At 40.2% G+C, this 18,502-nt stretch overlaps 1 protein-coding gene across 1 annotated transcript in view; it reads left to right on the forward strand.

Annotated features, from left to right (window-relative positions):
* The first annotated feature begins 2,511 nt into the window (after positions 1-2,511).
* Positions 2,512-18,502, forward strand: part of tnmd (tenomodulin) — a 33,009-nt gene continuing 17,018 nt past the window's right edge. Inside the window, exons 1-2 of the mRNA XM_044040849.1 lie at positions 2,512-2,707; positions 6,183-6,317. Coding sequence (XP_043896784.1) covers positions 2,660-2,707; positions 6,183-6,317 — 183 coding nt within the window. The 5' untranslated portion in view covers positions 2,512-2,659. The remainder of the gene's footprint in view (positions 2,708-6,182; positions 6,318-18,502) is intronic.

Genomic DNA, 18,502 nt, shown 5'->3' on the forward strand with positions numbered 1-18,502 from the left:
TTTACTAAAGAACTAATCAGATTTTTTTTTTTTGCCACTAAGGAACTTAAATAAATCCTCACTGAAGCAGTGAGATAGTGAGAATATGTCATTTAATCATTATAATGCTGGTAAGCTTTTTAACAGCAGACATGAAACAGAAGGACAAACACAGGTTTTACCAATTACATTAATTTGGGTTCCACTCCAAAGCCAGGTGCTAATTATTAAAGTGTATAAGGGTAGGTCACACTAAATAACTTTTTTTCTTTAATTAATGAATTAATTAATTGTAATTTAAAAACAGTTTCCTATATTTCCTGGATGTGTGCCAGTTAAGTGATTGAGAAATAATTATACTGTATGGTCATTATTTATGACATTGCCAATGCAACAATTCTAACGGTGGCCGACGTGAAACCTCACAGTATTGTTTTGTATTGATGAGTTAGTGGAGACACAACATCACTTCATATGTGCTGTCTGACCACGGAAACCTGAATGGTTTAACGACTACCTGATTTAACCCAGCTGTCGTAGAGAAGAGGAGAGAGGGGAGGGGTCACACGGGGACAACAGAGTACCTTAACGGAAGGCATTCAAAGTGCTGCAACAAAGTGATCCATTGTAAGTAGAAAAGACAGAACTTCCTTGTTGTCTGCTTCCTACACACCGGCACATAATGACAGTGAGCAAACGTAAATATACAGAAGCCTTTAACGTGTAATGAGGTAACGTTGGATTTGTGTGTTCAGCAAATCCCACTCATGTGATTTAAATGTGATTTCTGTCATTGCATTGTTTTGGTTATCAGTTATTTGTAACCTCTTAACTCAGTGGCGTGGAGTTCTTCTCTAAAAGTGAGGTTGGAGAAAAAAAAACTTTTCTCTGAGTGGTAAAAAAAAAGTCAACTATGGAGGACATGTTCACTTTTTCCAGGTTATTCTTGTGTAAAAAAAACAAAACCTAGAACCATATGAAGCAATACTGAATTGTTTAGCAATATTATTTATAGAATATTTTTTAAAGAAATTCAAATCCAGATCACCAGCAAAATCTCTGAATTTCTCCTTTATTGGGCCATTACCTATACAGCCCAAAGATGGAGGTAAAAAGCCATAGAGAATATAAGGCATTTTCTGTATAAAGGAAAACTTTCTTTATCCAAATCCATATCATCACATTGTTTTTGTTTTCAGTTATTTGTAACTTAGTACCGTGGTGTTCTTTTCTAAAAGTGAGTTTGGAAAAAAAACAAAACCTTTTTCTCTGAGTGGTGAAAAAAGTAAACTAAGGAGGACATGTTGCATCACGTTCACTTTTTCCAGGTTATTTTTGTGTCATCGTCATAATCTCTCAGTGCACAGTGCACAATATAACGTCTGCGCAACTATCCACAAGAGCTCTGACCAAAGGGAGAAAGGAAACGGCACGTGCGATCGCACCTTCCCTGAGTGTCGCGGTGACATTTTCAAAAACTATTAATGACACTGTGTGCTGCAGATGCGAGAAATGAATGGGTGCCGTTGGACGGCGTTATTAAGCCTGCCAAGAGCTGCATGAAGTTCCGAGGCTGCCAATATCTGAGCAGCTTTAGTTACAGCCTGTGTTATTTAACTCGTCCCATTGGGCCCCAAATATGGCTCAGTACTAATTGTAGTTTAAAACAACAGAGAGGATTTCCACAATGAAGCTTTCACACAACAAAGCGTAAACAAAGAAAAACCTGCACCATCATCATCACAGAGTTTGATGATGAACTTGATTTTATGTGATGAGCCCCACAGGTGACCTCAAACGTCCCACTCTACTCCGTAATGTGTTAAGCTTCAGTGTGCAGGATGATATTTAAGTGTTGTGCTTACAGTACATGAGATCGCCTGTGTCAGACCTCAGTGTCTGACTCCTGTTAAAACAATGAGTTTTTAATTTTGGTAAAATGTTATTAACTTAACATCTCCAGTTTGTTTGTTTTTTACACATTGAATATTTATTGAGGCACAGTTTGGTTTGCTTTAGACAACAGAACCACAGGTGGTTAGGTTGTTTTAAATGCATCCTTTCACAAAGCTGACTATTGTGTTAAGAAACCTTTCTACCACAGCCTCCAGGAGAGCCTAAAACCTGACTCTTTTATTTTATTTTTTTGTGCCTTTCTCATTTATTTCTCTATGTGCACAAGTGCAAATTATCTTGATTTTAAAAGCCTTCTTCTTTTGTTGTGCTGCTATTCAATCATCTCAGCCCTTGATTGCTATACTGCTGTGCTGAAATGTGCAAAGACTGAACGACCGGGCACCAAAAGCAGAAGGATACTCAAACTGTTTTTATATAACTGAGAAATTAGGACCAAAAAGATCAGTATCTGCGGTCTTTTTTTTTTTTTTTTCACCTGAAAATGTTTTGTCCTCCTCTAACTTTTGAATCATCACTATATGAAAATTCTTCAACATCTTTCAGACTGGATCCATTTGTGGTGTTCCACCTTTGGAAGCAGGCACGAGAGACATCTGCTTTGATCTTAATGGCTATAACAAATGTTTCAGTAATTCCACTCCATCTGAAACTTCCCTCCCCTTCGGCACACTCCCAAATTACAGCAAAGGAATGATTCTTTGCCTTGCAGAGCGTTGGTATTTTCCCCCAGCTAAGTGTATCGGAAAGATTCCTCCAGTGCATCATGGAGATCTGCAGTCAATCCAGCAGTCAACAGGTTCTGTGGAAAGATGTGAGTACATTTTTTGGAGTTTGATTTATTGTACTTCATTTTATTACACTGAACAAATATTTTGTCTTTGCAAATGCTATGCACGAGTGGTTGAAAAAAGTTCACATCTTAGGAATTTAGTGTAGGTGGAGGATGTGGTGGTTTGAAGCTGTAAAATGATGCTGTGATATCCAAAGATGCGAGTTTTAAGTGAAATATGGCAGATGTCTGACTTCTTTCTAATCAAAGGGGTGCTGCTTGATCTCTTGCTCCATGATCTCAGTTTTTCTCAGCATGGTAACATTTTTTTTACATGTAATTCATTTTTGGATTTCTCCTCTGCGACTTCTTCCTCTCTTTTATTCAGTCTCACCTGAACCATTATATTTGATTTTTATATCCTATATCTTTATATCCTTGCCCCTCTCACACAAGCAGCATTCAGATACACACCACAAATTTCTTTATTTGAGACCTTATTACTGAAAAAAGAGGAAGGCACTTTTGACTCTTTTTTTTCCATTCTCCTGTCTCTCATATTTCACTTTTTGCATATTTGTGTATGTGTATTAAAAGGCGAGCTTCTTGTCTGCTGCTATAAGCAGATAGTGATTATTATAAGTATGGTGTGTGATGATTGTGATGAACAAATCACCTGTTGCTTTTGAATTTCAATTCAAACCGTTATGAGAGTATAGTGCACTCCAGACTGATGATAAATGCAGTTTGCAGTTGTTTGGTGTGTGTTGTTTTTGTTGTTGTTGTTGTTTATTCATCCATCTATCTATGTATTTATTCATATATTTATTTATTTGAAAGAGTGCTCATTCTATGCACGATAACAGCAGGGGGCTCCAGGCACTCTTTCTCACAAAGCTCAAGAGGAAATGCCAGGCTAACTCTGAACTCCTAAACCTTTAAATACTAGTTGGCGGCGGCGGCGGCTGCTGCTGCTGCTGCTGCTGCTGCTGCTGCTGCTGCACACTCCGTCAGCTCACTCTGCCTCCATCCCTGCCTTATTTCTGTCTGTAGGTCCGTCTCTCTCTCTCTCTCTCAATCCCACCTCCTTCCTCGGAGTATTCAATATTCCACGCACAGGCAAAGAGGTTTGTCCTCAAGTTAAGTTTCCACTGCTTATGCAACCTGCCATAGAAGAGCAAAGAATTGTATTTTTTGTCCTCCCCCTTCACTCTAAAACGATACAATATGAGGAATTTCTGACTCTGTTTTTCATCGGGTTTTTGTGGCTACTGTCTCAAGAAGTTGGAATAATGAAGTAGCAACAAATGCTACAAATGGCAAAGGTGGAGTGACAACTTCAAGAAAGAAAACTGCAGATGACATACTTCTATTAGCCATGCCACTTGCATGCGGTATTTCTAATTAATTCATTTTAAATGAAAGAAAGGAATATGAAGTATATTTATGTAAGACCATATTAATAAGGTCCAAGGTTTAGGGTTAACAAGTGTTGGGGAGAAAAAACTGGTCACTAAAATATTGTTTGATTCAATGCAGCTTAATTGTTAACAACCTGAGACACAATGGAGAGCCAAAGCCGTGTTATCATTTAAAAAAAAGATAAGCACTGTTGTCTTCCCAGTCCATGGAAAGTGTTCCAATGTGAATGAGAAGCTTTCTTTTTTTCCTCTTTTTTTCCCTGATGGAGCTTTGGTGGAACAAAAGCCTGTCTTTATTAATTTGTGGCCTGAAGCTCGGGGAATTGACTACAGCAGGCAGAGTTTTAATTTGAGGGAAAGTTTAATAAATGTAACCTTTCAGCAGCAGATGAAGAAGTTACTTCTTTCCTGTACTCAGCGGGGATGGTTATATTTTTCTGTCTTGCTTCGCTGGTCGATGAATTTTCGAAAAAATCTAATGGCATCTTCTTCTTTTTTTCCCCCGATAAAAAGTAAAACAGATGCAAAGGAAAACTGAAAAGAACAAAAAAAAAAAGATCATTAAAGTAATATATTTAGGCTAAATTTGACACTTCACTAAAATGGTAAAGTATCAACTGACAATCCAAGAGTGAGTTTCACTGATTTGATGTTCAGCCTCAAACTTAAACCATTTAGTTTCCACCCACTAACGCCCGCCCATACAACAGCACAGCGCCACAGTAACAGACGATAGCTGGTGAAGATTAAAATTTAACAGCTAAAGAATCAGATATTTCCCTCAGGACTAAATAGCATACACAGCAAGGAGAGAGGGAGAGAGAGAGAGCGAGAGAGAGTATGAGGTGAATAATAAAAAAATAATAATAAATAAATAATAATGTTGCTTGAAAATGACTGTATGTGTAAATCATATCACCTTGAATGACAATATGTCAATAGTGTGGTCATAACTCATTTCTGCTGCCAAAACGAATCCACTATCACAGTTTTCAACTTTTATTTTATTTTATTTTATCCACAGCAGACTTCACCGCATTTACATATGAAGTTATCGATAACCCCGTCAACCTCTGACTGTCAGGTCGTTTATTACCACGCTTCGGCTAATTTGTTTAATTCATAAAAAAAAAAAACAAGGCTAATAGGTGTAAAGGCAGATATAACACCTGTTATAGTTAAAGCTGCAGTTGATGGGACTTCTGTTGTTAATGATGTTATTTTGCTTCTGTTTGGTCTTTGTCGACAACAACATTATCACATTATTTGTATGCTGCGTCCTTCATCTGAAAATGGGCTCTCTCTCACATAGACGACATTATAGAGAGCAGAGAAACCCAACAATTCACACAATGAGCAAACACTATAGGCGTCAGTGGAAAGAAAAAAAACTCCTTTTTAACTGAAGAAGAAATCTCTGACAGATCCGGACTCAAAGATCTGCCTCGACCGGTTGGGGTGAAAGGAAAAATGTGTCACAGAGGAGAGGTAGGGGGCAGAAAAGGGGGAGAGAAAGGGATAGAGGGAGCTAGAGATAGAAGAGCGAGACCAGGAGCAGATATTCAACAATTATATCAAGTTTCAAAACTAAAAACTAGCCTCAAAACTGGATCCGGATCCTGCAGCCTGCAAGATGAGGACACAGGGAGAGGAGATCGGACCCAAGTGAGGGAGTGCTGGGTGTATAAAGCAGCATCACAACGGGTGGGCAGGAGCAAAAAGCTTTCATCTGACACCACAAGCGTCAAAATGTCTGTCTGGACTTTTTTTTGAATTTTAACTAATTAACTAACTCATTTTAATCATTACAGGGCCAGGAAATGTCGTGTGAGAAAGTGCTTTTACCCATTTTTCCAGAATAACCTTCAATATGTGGCAGTTAATTACAATAATTGTTGAATAGTGTATCAACAATTTAAAAACAGTGTAAAACATATTTAGGATGTATGATGCATTTGTATGAGTCTTTGTCTCAATGTCCAAAAACAGGCCAAAAAATGGAAACTAAGTAGAGGTGTTTTTTCATGTAAAATATTGTTTTTTGGAACTGAGAATCATTGTTTTTTTTTTTAAAGTGAACCGTGTGCTCTTGACAGGTTGAAGTGGCCAAAGAGAAGAAGGCTAAGTACCACACCTACCAGCGAGTTGCCCTTGGTCTGGCTCTGGTCTTCCTTGTTTTGGCTCTCTCTGTGTTCAGTCTGAGGTATCTCTGGAGCCCCAGTCTGGGAAAGGTAAGACGAAGTAACAACACATTTGTTTGTCATCAGACTTATTGCTGCTGACTGTGGGAGTGCAGTTTAGATGAGACACAGGTGAGGCACATTCTGAGTTTTATCATAAACATTTAATACAGGTTACATCAAAGAAGGGAGAAAAAAGAGCCAGAGGCAGTCTCTGCAGTTTGCATTATTTTATGCGAGATTAAAAGATGTGGGCCAAGGAAAGGACAGCTGTGTTGTGCTCTGCTCATGTTTTGGCTGTCAGATCTGTAATTTTATGAATCCACGGGCAAAACCACAAACCGCTTCTCATTGTTGTGAGTGTTGGCTTGTTGCACTCATCTACTTTCTGCTCCCATTGTAAACATTTTCTCACAATGACAGATCCTGATAACTCAAAGCTGACCCTAATTGCTGTTGACCAGAATGTCTGCAGCAGGACTGAAACCTCTTGGCAATGTAATTGGGATAAACTCTTGTCCTGGCAATTCATCTTCTAAAATCCAATTCAATCTCATTTGATGGAGAACATTTTCACTCTGCTCCTTTCCCCTGGTATTCCCAAGAGGTCAAAAAAGCTAATTTATCCAAGCTAGAAGCAAAAATACATCAATAATTTCACACTCAGAAATTGAGTGCTGTATACAGTCTTTGCACAGTTGCGAACGAGAGTGAAATTATTACAATGAAATGATGGATATGTATTTTTAACCCTGAAACCCCTTTTGTCTGAATTGTACAAGGCATGAGGCAACATGAGGGAAACGCACCATGCAGAATGCTGTTATAACAACATATTTGTTATGAGAGTAAATTCTCAAAACATCCTCTGCCCCTGTTCTCCTATTTCTGCTTCCATTAAGGTACAAATTTCAATTGCCAACAGTCACTGCTGAACTCGGGTGAACTGAGGTTCATCTGCACTTTCTGTGTAGACAGTACTGTCCACGTTCTCTCCTTTCAACACAGATATGAATCACCTTTGAGCCATCTCCTTTGTCCTTGTTAAATATTTCATGCCGGAGGTAGAGCAGTCATTATTTCCACTTTAATAAGCTGTGATCATTCTCACGTGGCACAAAATGTGTTGATGGCAGAGGTTGCCAAGGTGATGAATATCAAACCTGCGGACCCTGGGTTTCGCTTTAATGGGGTCTTGAGGGGGAGGCTCGTTCTCTGGCCTCCACATCACTGAGTGAGATGCTTCATGGGAGCTTCACCTGTCAGTCATAGGGAAAGGGAAGCTCCCAAAGACACAGCAGGACAGTAAAACTCAGGTATGTGTGTACACAGCAAAGCTACGGGGACTTCTCTGAATGTGGAGAGAAGGACTGATAAAGCAGACGGACAGATGGAGGGATGAGCCGACTGTCTTTGCATTAAAGGTAGCGACTGTCATTTTTGTTTCCGGCAAACGGTTGTTAAGTGCAAAGCAGAAGGACACTTCTTTACACACCAGCTAATCCTGAGCAGCATTTGGCATCAATGTAGAGACTCTGGGCAGCAGAGTACAGCAACAGAGGCAACGAGGAGTTTACATAATTTATTTTGGGAAAGAGTTGTGTGGGTTTTTTTTTTTTTATTTGCACAGAGACATAAATATACACATATACATCATTTTATACATGTAATAGTACATTTGTTCATTCTTTTACTCAGTTTTCTTTAAATGCAACCCTAACCCTAAATATTTACATGTGAAAGCTTATGGAAATTTCATTACCAAGACATTATGTGGATATTTCTTTGGAAATAACATTGTATCAAGCTTGTATTAGAAAATGAAGAATGTGGAGAATAAGAAAGTATGACTCAACTAAACATAACATCCCTATTTTAAAGTTATTACCACACCAATAGCAGGTTTTTACTGCACTGTAGTGCAAAGTGTTACATATATTTGATAGAAAACACAATGCAACGTGAAGTTAGAAACTTGAATGTGTTTGTTATTTGATCAGTAAATGTAAACTTAAAGATGTAACCGTCAGAGGAGAAGGCTTTATCAAACCATCTTCACTTCACGCAGACGTGAGAAGGGAGGCTCTTGGTATATTGTATTTGCTTCTAAACTCCCAGTAACGGGGGGAAAAAACACCAAATAAACTGGCCATGGTGCATATTAAAGTGGGAATGAGTGAAACAGAGCTTTCAGCGTACAATATTCACCAGTGAAAAGCAGGTTTCCTGATGTGGTCTCGTCTCAGTTTGAAATCAGTTATTACCTTTTCCACCATCTGCTGTGTCAGAACGTGAGCACCTGGGAATGTGAGCACTGTAAATCAGCTGTTACATGCAGATTCAAACCCGTTTCACAGTTTCACGACTTGTCCAACTGTGTGGGACTTTACTTCAAGGTCAAATATAACAATAATAATAATAATAATAACAAGAATAATTATTATAATAATAGTAATAACCCATGGTTCTCAAACTGTGGTCCGTCAGCTTCCTCTGGTGGTGCTTGGAGGAAATACTGATCTACTGTATAAACCAGGGTATGCGATCGAAGTGGGTAGAAATTAAAACAAATAGCAAAAAAAGGATAATAAATTAAATAATAATATTTAAAGTCACCTTATCTCTCCCTCTGTCTTAATCTTATTTCACTATACCAGTACCTGAAGTATGTGTGAGGAAGAAAAGGATGATGAGAGAGCAATAATAAAGCATTATTTTAACATTGGCGATAATGGTGTTACTCCCAGAGCTCGATATTTTCTCAGGTATAAAAAGTTTGAGAAGCACTGCACTAAGAATCCACGACTTTAAAGCGAACAAACAGTGGGAGTCATATTACTGCCTTCAATCTAATAACAAAAAAATATATCTTCACTTCTGCACCCTGTTGTTCTCAGATGCACTCACTTTGCTTAAAGGGACAGTTCAGGTTTTTTGAAGCGTGGTTGTTTGTAAGTACCAACACAATGTTAGTGCTGATTTCACCATGCAAAACTATTTTTTAGCCACTTAACGAAAAGGTTCACGCGACACCTACGCCTACTTAAATCTATGTTAAGAATTATGTTCACCTCTTTCTCTCACCGTTCTAGAGTGAGCGCTTTCGAATTCAGCTCTGAACACGGGTCACGACCTCACGCCACCACACTGCAGATAACCTGATCTGTCACGTTTATGCTTAGTGAATATTAGCATTATAATTTAAATACAAATAATTACAAAACAAATGTGTCCAATCAAAGCAAACGCATGAGGACAAACGGCTACATATCACATTGTTGTTGTTAATGGTCTAATTAGATGTCACGACTTCAGCCAAAGCAACAGGACCTCGTGCCCCCGGCTTTGTATAAATAACCACATACAGGTAGCATTGTATTTCAGTACGACATGATCCCCGCTTCATTTAATTACCTGCAAACATATGTTGATACAGATGATGATGCTTTCATTTTCACAGTGTGTATATGTCCGTGAGGGTGTGTGATTGTGTATTCATCGCGGGGCATTTGTGTGTTTCCGTGTGTAGATTAGATGCCTCTGCATTCTCTTTTGGCTTACGGCAAAATTTCTGTTTACCATGGGCTCATTATTGTTCTGCGCCACAAGTCTCACTGGGGGATCTTGCCTCCTTGTAAATTAATCCTCTGTTATTACCAGTTTACATCAGCAACTTCACGGAAATGTAATCTGGCGGTAAAAATAACTTTGCAGTGACGAAATTATTTTCAAAAAGAATCCCAGGGAAAAAAGAAGAAGTCTGCAGGCTGCCACCCCAATGTCTATAGTGCATATAGCATCTGAAATCAAAATTAGATTTGATATATTTGGTGCTATTTTTAATTCATGAACCACTTTGAGTGGGATTATCTGCAGGCCAGCAGCCAGACATGGGATAATTGTAAACATGTAAACACTGTAAACCAGTTTTTCCTCTGGAACCTTGGATCGCTCACAGGTGCCGTTGAGCTCTATGGTAAAAATACATGAATGTCAGGCCTCAGGAAAGTGCTCCATTATTCAAGCTGAAATTGCATTGCTCACCTTGACGCTTTTCCTTCTCTGCTCCCAAGGTAGTTGCTGAGTTGTCGCTCCTGATGGCCTCTTAAAGGCCTCACTGTCAGAACTGGCTTCTTTAATGAACACTGCCGCGCCTGACGCTTTTCCACTGGTCACAGGTGTATGGCTTTCCAAGGCCGAGGCCCCTTTGTTTATTTATTGCTCATAGGCAGTGTATACCCAACAGTCCCCACAGTGTCCAGATGCTGACATGCAGTAGGGGAGAGAGAAATAAGATTTCATCATACGATCTGCTCTCCGTTGTGCTTTTTCCTTTAGTTTGTCTCTGGGAATTGTATGAGACAGTGCTAACTTCCTGTTTGACACTGTTTGTTTTCTCACTCTTGTGTGAAGCAATTATTATTCCACACAGACAACAGGACTTATCTTAACAAGGACATTCTTGGAGGTCTGTACCTGAGTCTACACGTCAGGTTCGTTCGTTTGCTCATTCGGCCTGGTGTTCGCTGTTGTCTTCCCATGGCTGTTAAAGTAGGCCACTGTGGATTCCCTCCCAAGATGATGCATAATTCCCTCTAGCTGGGGTACAGTCAGAATAGGGCGGTGGGTGGGGTGGGGGGTGCAGACCATGAAAAACAAAAGAGAGTTGTTTCACTGGAGTGCCTGAGGTAGGAAGGCTTCATGGTGGTAGTGGCATGTTGCCTTCTTCTGAGACGGAGACTGCTATAGCGAGCGTGACAGCACTGCACTGCAGTTATTTATTGTGCCATAAAGCATTCTGTGATTTTCTCTTTAATAGCTAGATTATATGCGTGCAGGAAAGATCTGCATGTTAATTGCCAGTACTTCATTTTGCCAATCCACCGACAGCATGCTATATGTACAGTGCGGCGGGTAAACAGACACAAATGCTCCACTTTTGTCTGTCTCTCTCTCTCTCTCTCTCTCTCTCTCTCTCTCACCCCCTCTCTTTCCTGCTTTGCATGCACCATCTCTCTCCTCTCTGTCTCACCAGTGTGACTGCCAAGTAGACTCCCCTGCTCTGTTGTACAATTTAGAATGTGATTGAGCTTTCACATCCACTTCCACTCTCCCCGTAAGTCTGCACCACTTTTAGCCCTGACGCACATTCGCTGCCGCAGTGCTGGAGCAGAGAAGTGAGCAGCAGACTGAAGACACTCAGCTCATCTGTCTCAACACATTTGAGGCTGCAGATCAGAGATTTTGCTCGGTTGTTGCTGAATTGTCCAATGAATGATGATGAATAAAAACCCTACTTTGAAAGTGCCTGTGTCAGTGTGTTCTGCTATATATCTGTCAGCAGTTGAAAGGTTACATTGACTTTTTGTTAGTTTGCCCCATTAGTCACTTTGCTCAATACACGAGGAGAGAAGCAGCATCTAAATCATCCTTGCAGGTCTCTGACTGGTGCTCAGTCTAACGCTTCATGATTGATAACCTCAGAAGATTAGTCTTCTTTGAATGTGAGAAAACAAGAACTTGTGCCAGGTCTAAAACTTAATTGTTGGCTGGTGTAATGAAATGCGTCGAGACCTACACGGTTGTAAAATAGTAACATTAACACACTTTTCAGGAAGGATCCTTCATGCAGTGAAACATCAAACACTGAACACACAGACAATGAGCAGAGAAGGCCTTTTGTTTTAGATCTGTAGCGACATGATGAGCGCTTCATTCCAGATTTTATGAATCCATAAGTGACTGAATCAAAAATGACACGCTGACATGCCGGATAATGCAGCTAGCGAGATGCCTGTAATTTAATTCAGATATCATTTGAGTTTCATATGTGACGGACACAAAAGGAAAAGGCAAGGACGTGTCACTACTCACTAAAGGAGGTGTATTCAAAAGGAGTTACACGCACAATTGTGCATGTTCAGGTTTTTTGTGCCATTTGTATTACAATATAAGCCATTCATCAGAATACACCATAGCATTACTCCATAGCCCTGCTAGTGTTAAGACAGGCCTACAATTTAATGGTGCTGGTGTCTGCGGGGGGATTTGAATAAACCACTCAGTCAATCTCTTTCTCAGAAGACACCTCAACCCTATTATGTGCTGTATTTCATTATAACGTGTTTGGAATGAGACAACATCAACATGGGTAACTTAACCTGCTATGACAATTCAACATGACCACGGTGGAAAAGGCCTAATAAATGACAGCGGCAAACGTGCAAATACACTTTGATGTTAGCAGGCCTATCCGTGCTCAAATAAGAGTTATTCAAAAAGAAAAAATGACACAGGAAGTACAACGTTTGACAGTGAAGACGAGGAAAAGTGGTGAAGCTTAATTAAGCAAATGTGTGTCAGACAAATCCAAATAATGAAAACGCTCTGTCTGATGTAGCTTCAGGGTGAAGTTGTTTTTAAAAAAACTGTGAAATCCATTTTTGGCATAACAGAGTCTGTGTAGGGTGAATATACACACTTTTTGGCCACATACGCAAGTGCACTTGTCGCCCATGTGCTCCAATATTTGATATGTTAGGTCTCCCTTGTTTATAATGAGTGCTTAGTTGAGTTGTTGTTGCCTTTCCATCATTTCAAAACAGTCTGGCCATTCTTCTCTGACCTCTGGCATCAACAAGGTATTTCCACCCAGAGAGAACTGCTTCTCACTGGGTATTTTCTCGGTTTCCACGCCATTCTCTGTAAACCGTAGAGATGATAGTGTGTTAAAAAAAAAAATCCCAGTAGATAAGCAGGTTCTGAAATACTCAAAGCAGCCCGCCTGGCACCAACAGACATGCCACATTCATCCATTCATCCATTTTCCACCGCTTTATCCTCCGCGGGAGGGTCGCGGGGGGTGCTGTGCCAATCTCAGCCGACATAGGGCAATAGGCGGGGTCACACCCTGGACAGTTCGCCAGTCCATCGCAGGACCACACATAGAGACAAACAACCATTCAACCATTCATTCTCACACCTACGGCCAATTTACCTCATCCCTATATTGCATTTTTTTGGACTGTGGAAGGAAGCCGAAGAAAACCGTCACACACGGGGAGAACATGCATGTCACATTCAAAGTCACTTAAATCACATTTTTGGTTTTGAACGTTAGCAGGTCGTCCTGACCATGTTTAGATGCCTGAATGCACTCTACTCTACTGCTGCTACGTGACTGGCTGCTTAGATAATTGCAACAGGTGTATACCTAAACATTTACACACATTATACAGCTTTTTTCTGTTTCTCTTATGCAGAATGTCATCACATATCGTGTGACGGTCCAGTTGCCCGGACCGACACTTTGTAACATCTAATAATCTGACATATGCCGGATTTTCTTTCTTTCTTTCTTTCTTTCTTTCTTTCTTTCACGTTGGACATGTACTTCTCCAGCCCTCGTCACCACAGCCATGACGGATGACAGCTGCTGCGTCTCCGCTGTGTCACATTTGCCCGGAGAATGTGCTTCACATTGTCAGGCGGTGGTGATAAAGCTTGTTGAGATCTCTTTCCTGGTGTTCACTGCGGCAGCATGGCTGACCCACTGACCCGCATGAGCGGCTACAATATGGATATAGATTGAATGGATTTAGACTATTTTAATATAGCGAGTCCTATGGGCTTTTGTCTCTCGCTGAGATAATGTAGGGCTCATTAGATGTTTGGCAGGGACAAATAATAGCCGAGGTGAAATGTTGGAGGGTTTAATTACCAACAGTGATACAAATTAATATCAAACTTAACTCCTGCTGGGAGACAGATTTGACTGTGTTTAGTTTTTTTTGGTACATTCTAATTTGTGTGGTTCACATACAGTAATGCTCGGTGGTGTTTTCGTGCGACTACAAACCAAAACTATTACTATAACACAAGGTGCAATGTGTGCAATGTCTGGTATATTTCAAACATTCATCAGAAACAACGTCCTCCTCTGTTTGGTGTGAGCTAAAATGTTTCATACATTATTCACATGTAATGTTGAAGTTATAGTTGGTGGGTTCACATTCCTCTCCTGTGTGAAGTCCATATGGTCGTAACTGTTAATTAAATTTTACGAGAAGACAGTGTCATTCCACGCAGCACCTGTGGCATCATGCAAATACATTCATATATATGTATATGTATATATATATGTATATGTATACATTCATATACATATATGTGTATGTATATACATATATGTATACTACTGTTTATAAACATTGAAAATAGTGCAAATAATATGCAATACAGCTTTAAAAAAATGGTTGAAATAGTTAATAGTGTCATGTTCTGTTGTCATTTTATTGTGAAATTCCCTCTTATTTCCTCTCTGTGATTACCCAACCTGTTTCACCTGTGTCTTGTTTGTCACAGCTGTTCGTCGTCTCCCTGATTCCTCAGTGTATTTAACCACTCCCCCTGCCTTTGTCTGGTTGTGAGTTCGTCTTTGTCCGTCACTAGAGCCACATGTGTTTTTTTGAGCGCTCTCCTCACACTTCTGTGGGATTATTATATGCTTCTGTGACTCTGCTAATCTCGGTTTACCTGTTCCACGTTGATCTCGCTCCTTGAGAGTCTTCGTGCCTGTTCACCTGTTTTTGTGTGCTTAGAAATAAACTATTTTACTTCAAGTCCTGTACGTGATAAATAGGTGCCTGCAGTTTCCAAAATCTTAACCTTGGGTGGACACAACGTGATTATCTATCACAGTGACCCCACACAACAGTGATAACAGAAAACCTGTTCGTTTTTAGAGAAAAAGACAGAAGACACACACTGGCTGCATGTCCCATGTCTCCCAGCCAGTGTTAAAATATTGAAAACCTTTTTCTTTTCTTTTTTTGCCCCTTCATTGGCTGTTTAATTTGCATGTCTTTAATCAGTGGCTGACCACGATGGGCCATGTAGGTTTGATAATGAGTTGTGCATGAAAAATGAGTCAAATTACGATGGCCCTTATTTTATTTTTTTTAATAGCTTGAGACAATGTTCAGCTGTAAAATCACAGACCCAAAACACTGTGAGCATAATGTGTTGTGTTCCTCCAGTGGGTCTTCAAAGTATTTTTCAGTGTTATTAAAAAGAGGGGCAGACTGGCGCTGACATGCAACCCACACAGGGGCCATGGCAACAGACTGAGAGATTCTCATCAGTACCCATAGTCCCAGTGTGATAGCCCAGTGTGTCTGCATAGGACTATCACTCCCTCTTTTATTGTGTCTTCAAGGCAGAATCATGGTGTAAACAATGTTTGAACAATTACGAGCCTGTATGTCTCCCAGCAGCTGTATTAGGAATTGTTCTAATAGTCTACCTTGTTACACGCGTACATAGCTGGCTTGTTCTATATGTCATGAGGCGCAGATGAAGTCGTGGTAGGGTGGTATTTGCTGTTGTGGGAATATCAGCTGTGCTGTGATCATAAAAGCAGAGAGGTGGTCACACTCTTGTTACAGCAAATCCAACTTTGATCATTTCTGACTAAACGATAGATGCCTCCTGAAGCTGCTGTTACTGGCATTTGTTGCAGAAGCGGTGTCTTCACATTTTCTGCTGTGGCTACGCTGCCTTTTATTGCTTTCCCATGAACAATTGTAGATGCATAGAGGTTGACACACACACACACACACACAGCTACACGCATTGCAAAAAATCCTATTATAACTACCCGTTGGCAAATTGCCGGTGGATTTAAATAGTTGGAGGGCCTGAGCAAATAGAAAGTATTTTTGCCCTTCGGAGGCAACAGAGGACATTCAGCCGTCGCTGATTGAAACAAAGTATTACCTAGACTGCTTCCTTTCTTTTCTTTAGTGGCTTGAAAACTTTCCGGTTGTTGTTAATGTCATTCATCTGGCCAAATTATTGCCTTGCGTCTAAATTATCCAAATAGCAGCCTTACAGCTCTCACAAGCTGTTCCTTAAATGCCACTTAGCTGTTGGATCCCAGAGTGTGCGCCTGTTGATTTATTAGGAAGCGGAATGGCTGAAACCCAGCAGAGCGACAAGGAGACACATCCACTATAGAGGTCACTCCCTTTGTGACTGTTTGCCTCGTAGTTCAGAAGCGAGTGGTCGCACACTTGCAGTCTCTGTTTTTTCCCCCCGTCCGTTGAAGTCTGTTTCACATTCTGAGATATGCATCTGAATGCATACTGAGTCTCCAGGGGATACCTTTGATGAATATTTCATAAACCACGGCGTCCCTTTTATTACAGGAGACTGTTCGTATTCAAATAATGTGCTCGCCTCAACGATAAGCAACAGGATTCATTCAGCGATCCTGACAAGGAGCAGATTGTTCTTTAGCTCAACACAGAGTCACTTGGCAGGGAAAGACATGAAGGGAAGATGTAAACTGGGAAAATGGCAGGAAGGGAAAAACTACACAGTCATAGCCACAGCCTTTGTGTCATTCAACTGCATTTGATTTTCTTTTTTTTTTTGTTACAATTTTTTTCCTGGTCATTTCTGCTGTGGAAGCCATTTTGATCTCATGTTGGCTCGTGGACTTTGGGGTAGGTTACATCATTTGTCATGTCCAGAAAAGGACATGAACACCATCTTTAAAGGCTGTGTGAAGTCCCTCTGTTCTCTTTTCCAGTTGGCAGGTGAAGATTAAATACTACCCTACTGGACATTTTGGAAGCTCTTTATTCTCCATGTGATTGAGGTGAAGAAAAAAGGACAGTATTTCCTCTTTCTAGTTTATCTAAGGCTTCAATAATATATTGGGGAATGTTGAAAGCAGATCAAACATTTGTTAAATGTAACTTAGCAACATTTCATTTTCTGCCAGGATACAGTCTGTGACACGTTTGTTTGAAGACATAAGTTTGTGTTTTGAATAGCCTCTGTGGTATATTAATAAAGTGCATGTTGTGTGTGTGTGTGTGTGTGTGCTATGGATCTTGCAAAAGTTATTGGGAAAGATTAAAGGGAAGAAATTGTGTATTTTTAAGCAAAAAGAAATCCTGGGAAATATTGTATTCCCTGAGCTGTAGTACAAAGAAAATGCAACTCTTTTGTTGTTTTCACTGAGATTTTTATTGAGATCATAGACACAAACAACACATCGAGAAAACACATTGTCAGTCTCCGAGTTTGTTTCACTGTAGTGTGTTTTGACCAAAAGTACTGAAAAGCTCCCCAAGTTTCCCTTGCCCTCCTCCCCCCGGAAAACTCGTCTATTATGGGCACAGTCGCACGTATCAAGGTGATTTATTGCCAGAAAGAGCTAAAGTTGTTTAAAATGACTGGTGTGATTAGTCATATATGCTTCAGAGGTGAGAAAGGAGCGCACAGTGCTCCTGTAAATTAACAGCAGCTGCAGACTGTAGTCGACCACAGCAAGGTGGTCAAACGTGGTAAGCGGCAGAGATGCTGGGGGGACAGGGAGAGAAAGTGGGTCATTACGTCCCTTTCAGGTATGAGTAGACTGACAGTAGAGAGGTAGGTTCAAGTTCAAGATCCAAAGACTCCACAATGAATGAATTGAAGCAAAACTAAATGAATAAAGCAGTTAATTCAATTTCATTTAAATTTTATTTGCATAGCCCCAAAAGAGCAACATACATTATCTCAAGGTGCTGTACACAGCAAGGCAGAAACCTTTAAAATGTTACAGAGAGAAGAGAAGCCCAAGAATTCACACAATGAGGAAGCACTAGGCATCAGTGGAGAGGGAAAAAACAGGAGGAAATCTAAGACAGAACCAGACTGAAAAATGTTCAGCCGTCTGTCTCGGCTGGTTGGGGTGAAAGGAAAAACGGGGAACAGTGGAGAGGTGGGGGACAGAAAGGGGGGAGAGAAATGGAAAGAGGGACACGAGGTAGAGACAGAAGAGAGAGGCCAGGAGCAGATATCTATAACAGACACAGACTCCTCCATACTACTATTATTGGCAACAAAAATGTCCCAAAAACTTTTTTTCTTCATGCATAATGTCTTTTTTTCCGTCCTTTTTTAGCTGAGGAAATGTTAGAATGAGCATTTCATAACTTTCTTCCGTTGATATTTACAAACCACATTTCCAATGAAATGGTGAATGTTCCTCAAAATACCATTACAACTAAAAACTGTAATTAGTCCGTCCACATGAACAGGCAAGAAAACTGAGAAAAGATTTTAGGTGAAGAAAATTGATGCCTGCAACACACTCAAAAAAGGTTACGATTATTGAGCCAGTTTTCCAATGGGTCACGCTGCAGTTTTACATGTGGAATTTTAGCCAATTCTTGCTTTAC

The sequence above is a fragment of the Solea senegalensis genome, linkage group LG12, assembly GCF_019176455.1.
Source record: "Solea senegalensis isolate Sse05_10M linkage group LG12, IFAPA_SoseM_1, whole genome shotgun sequence".
In the NCBI taxonomy this organism is placed as follows: Eukaryota; Metazoa; Chordata; class Actinopteri; order Pleuronectiformes; family Soleidae; genus Solea; species Solea senegalensis.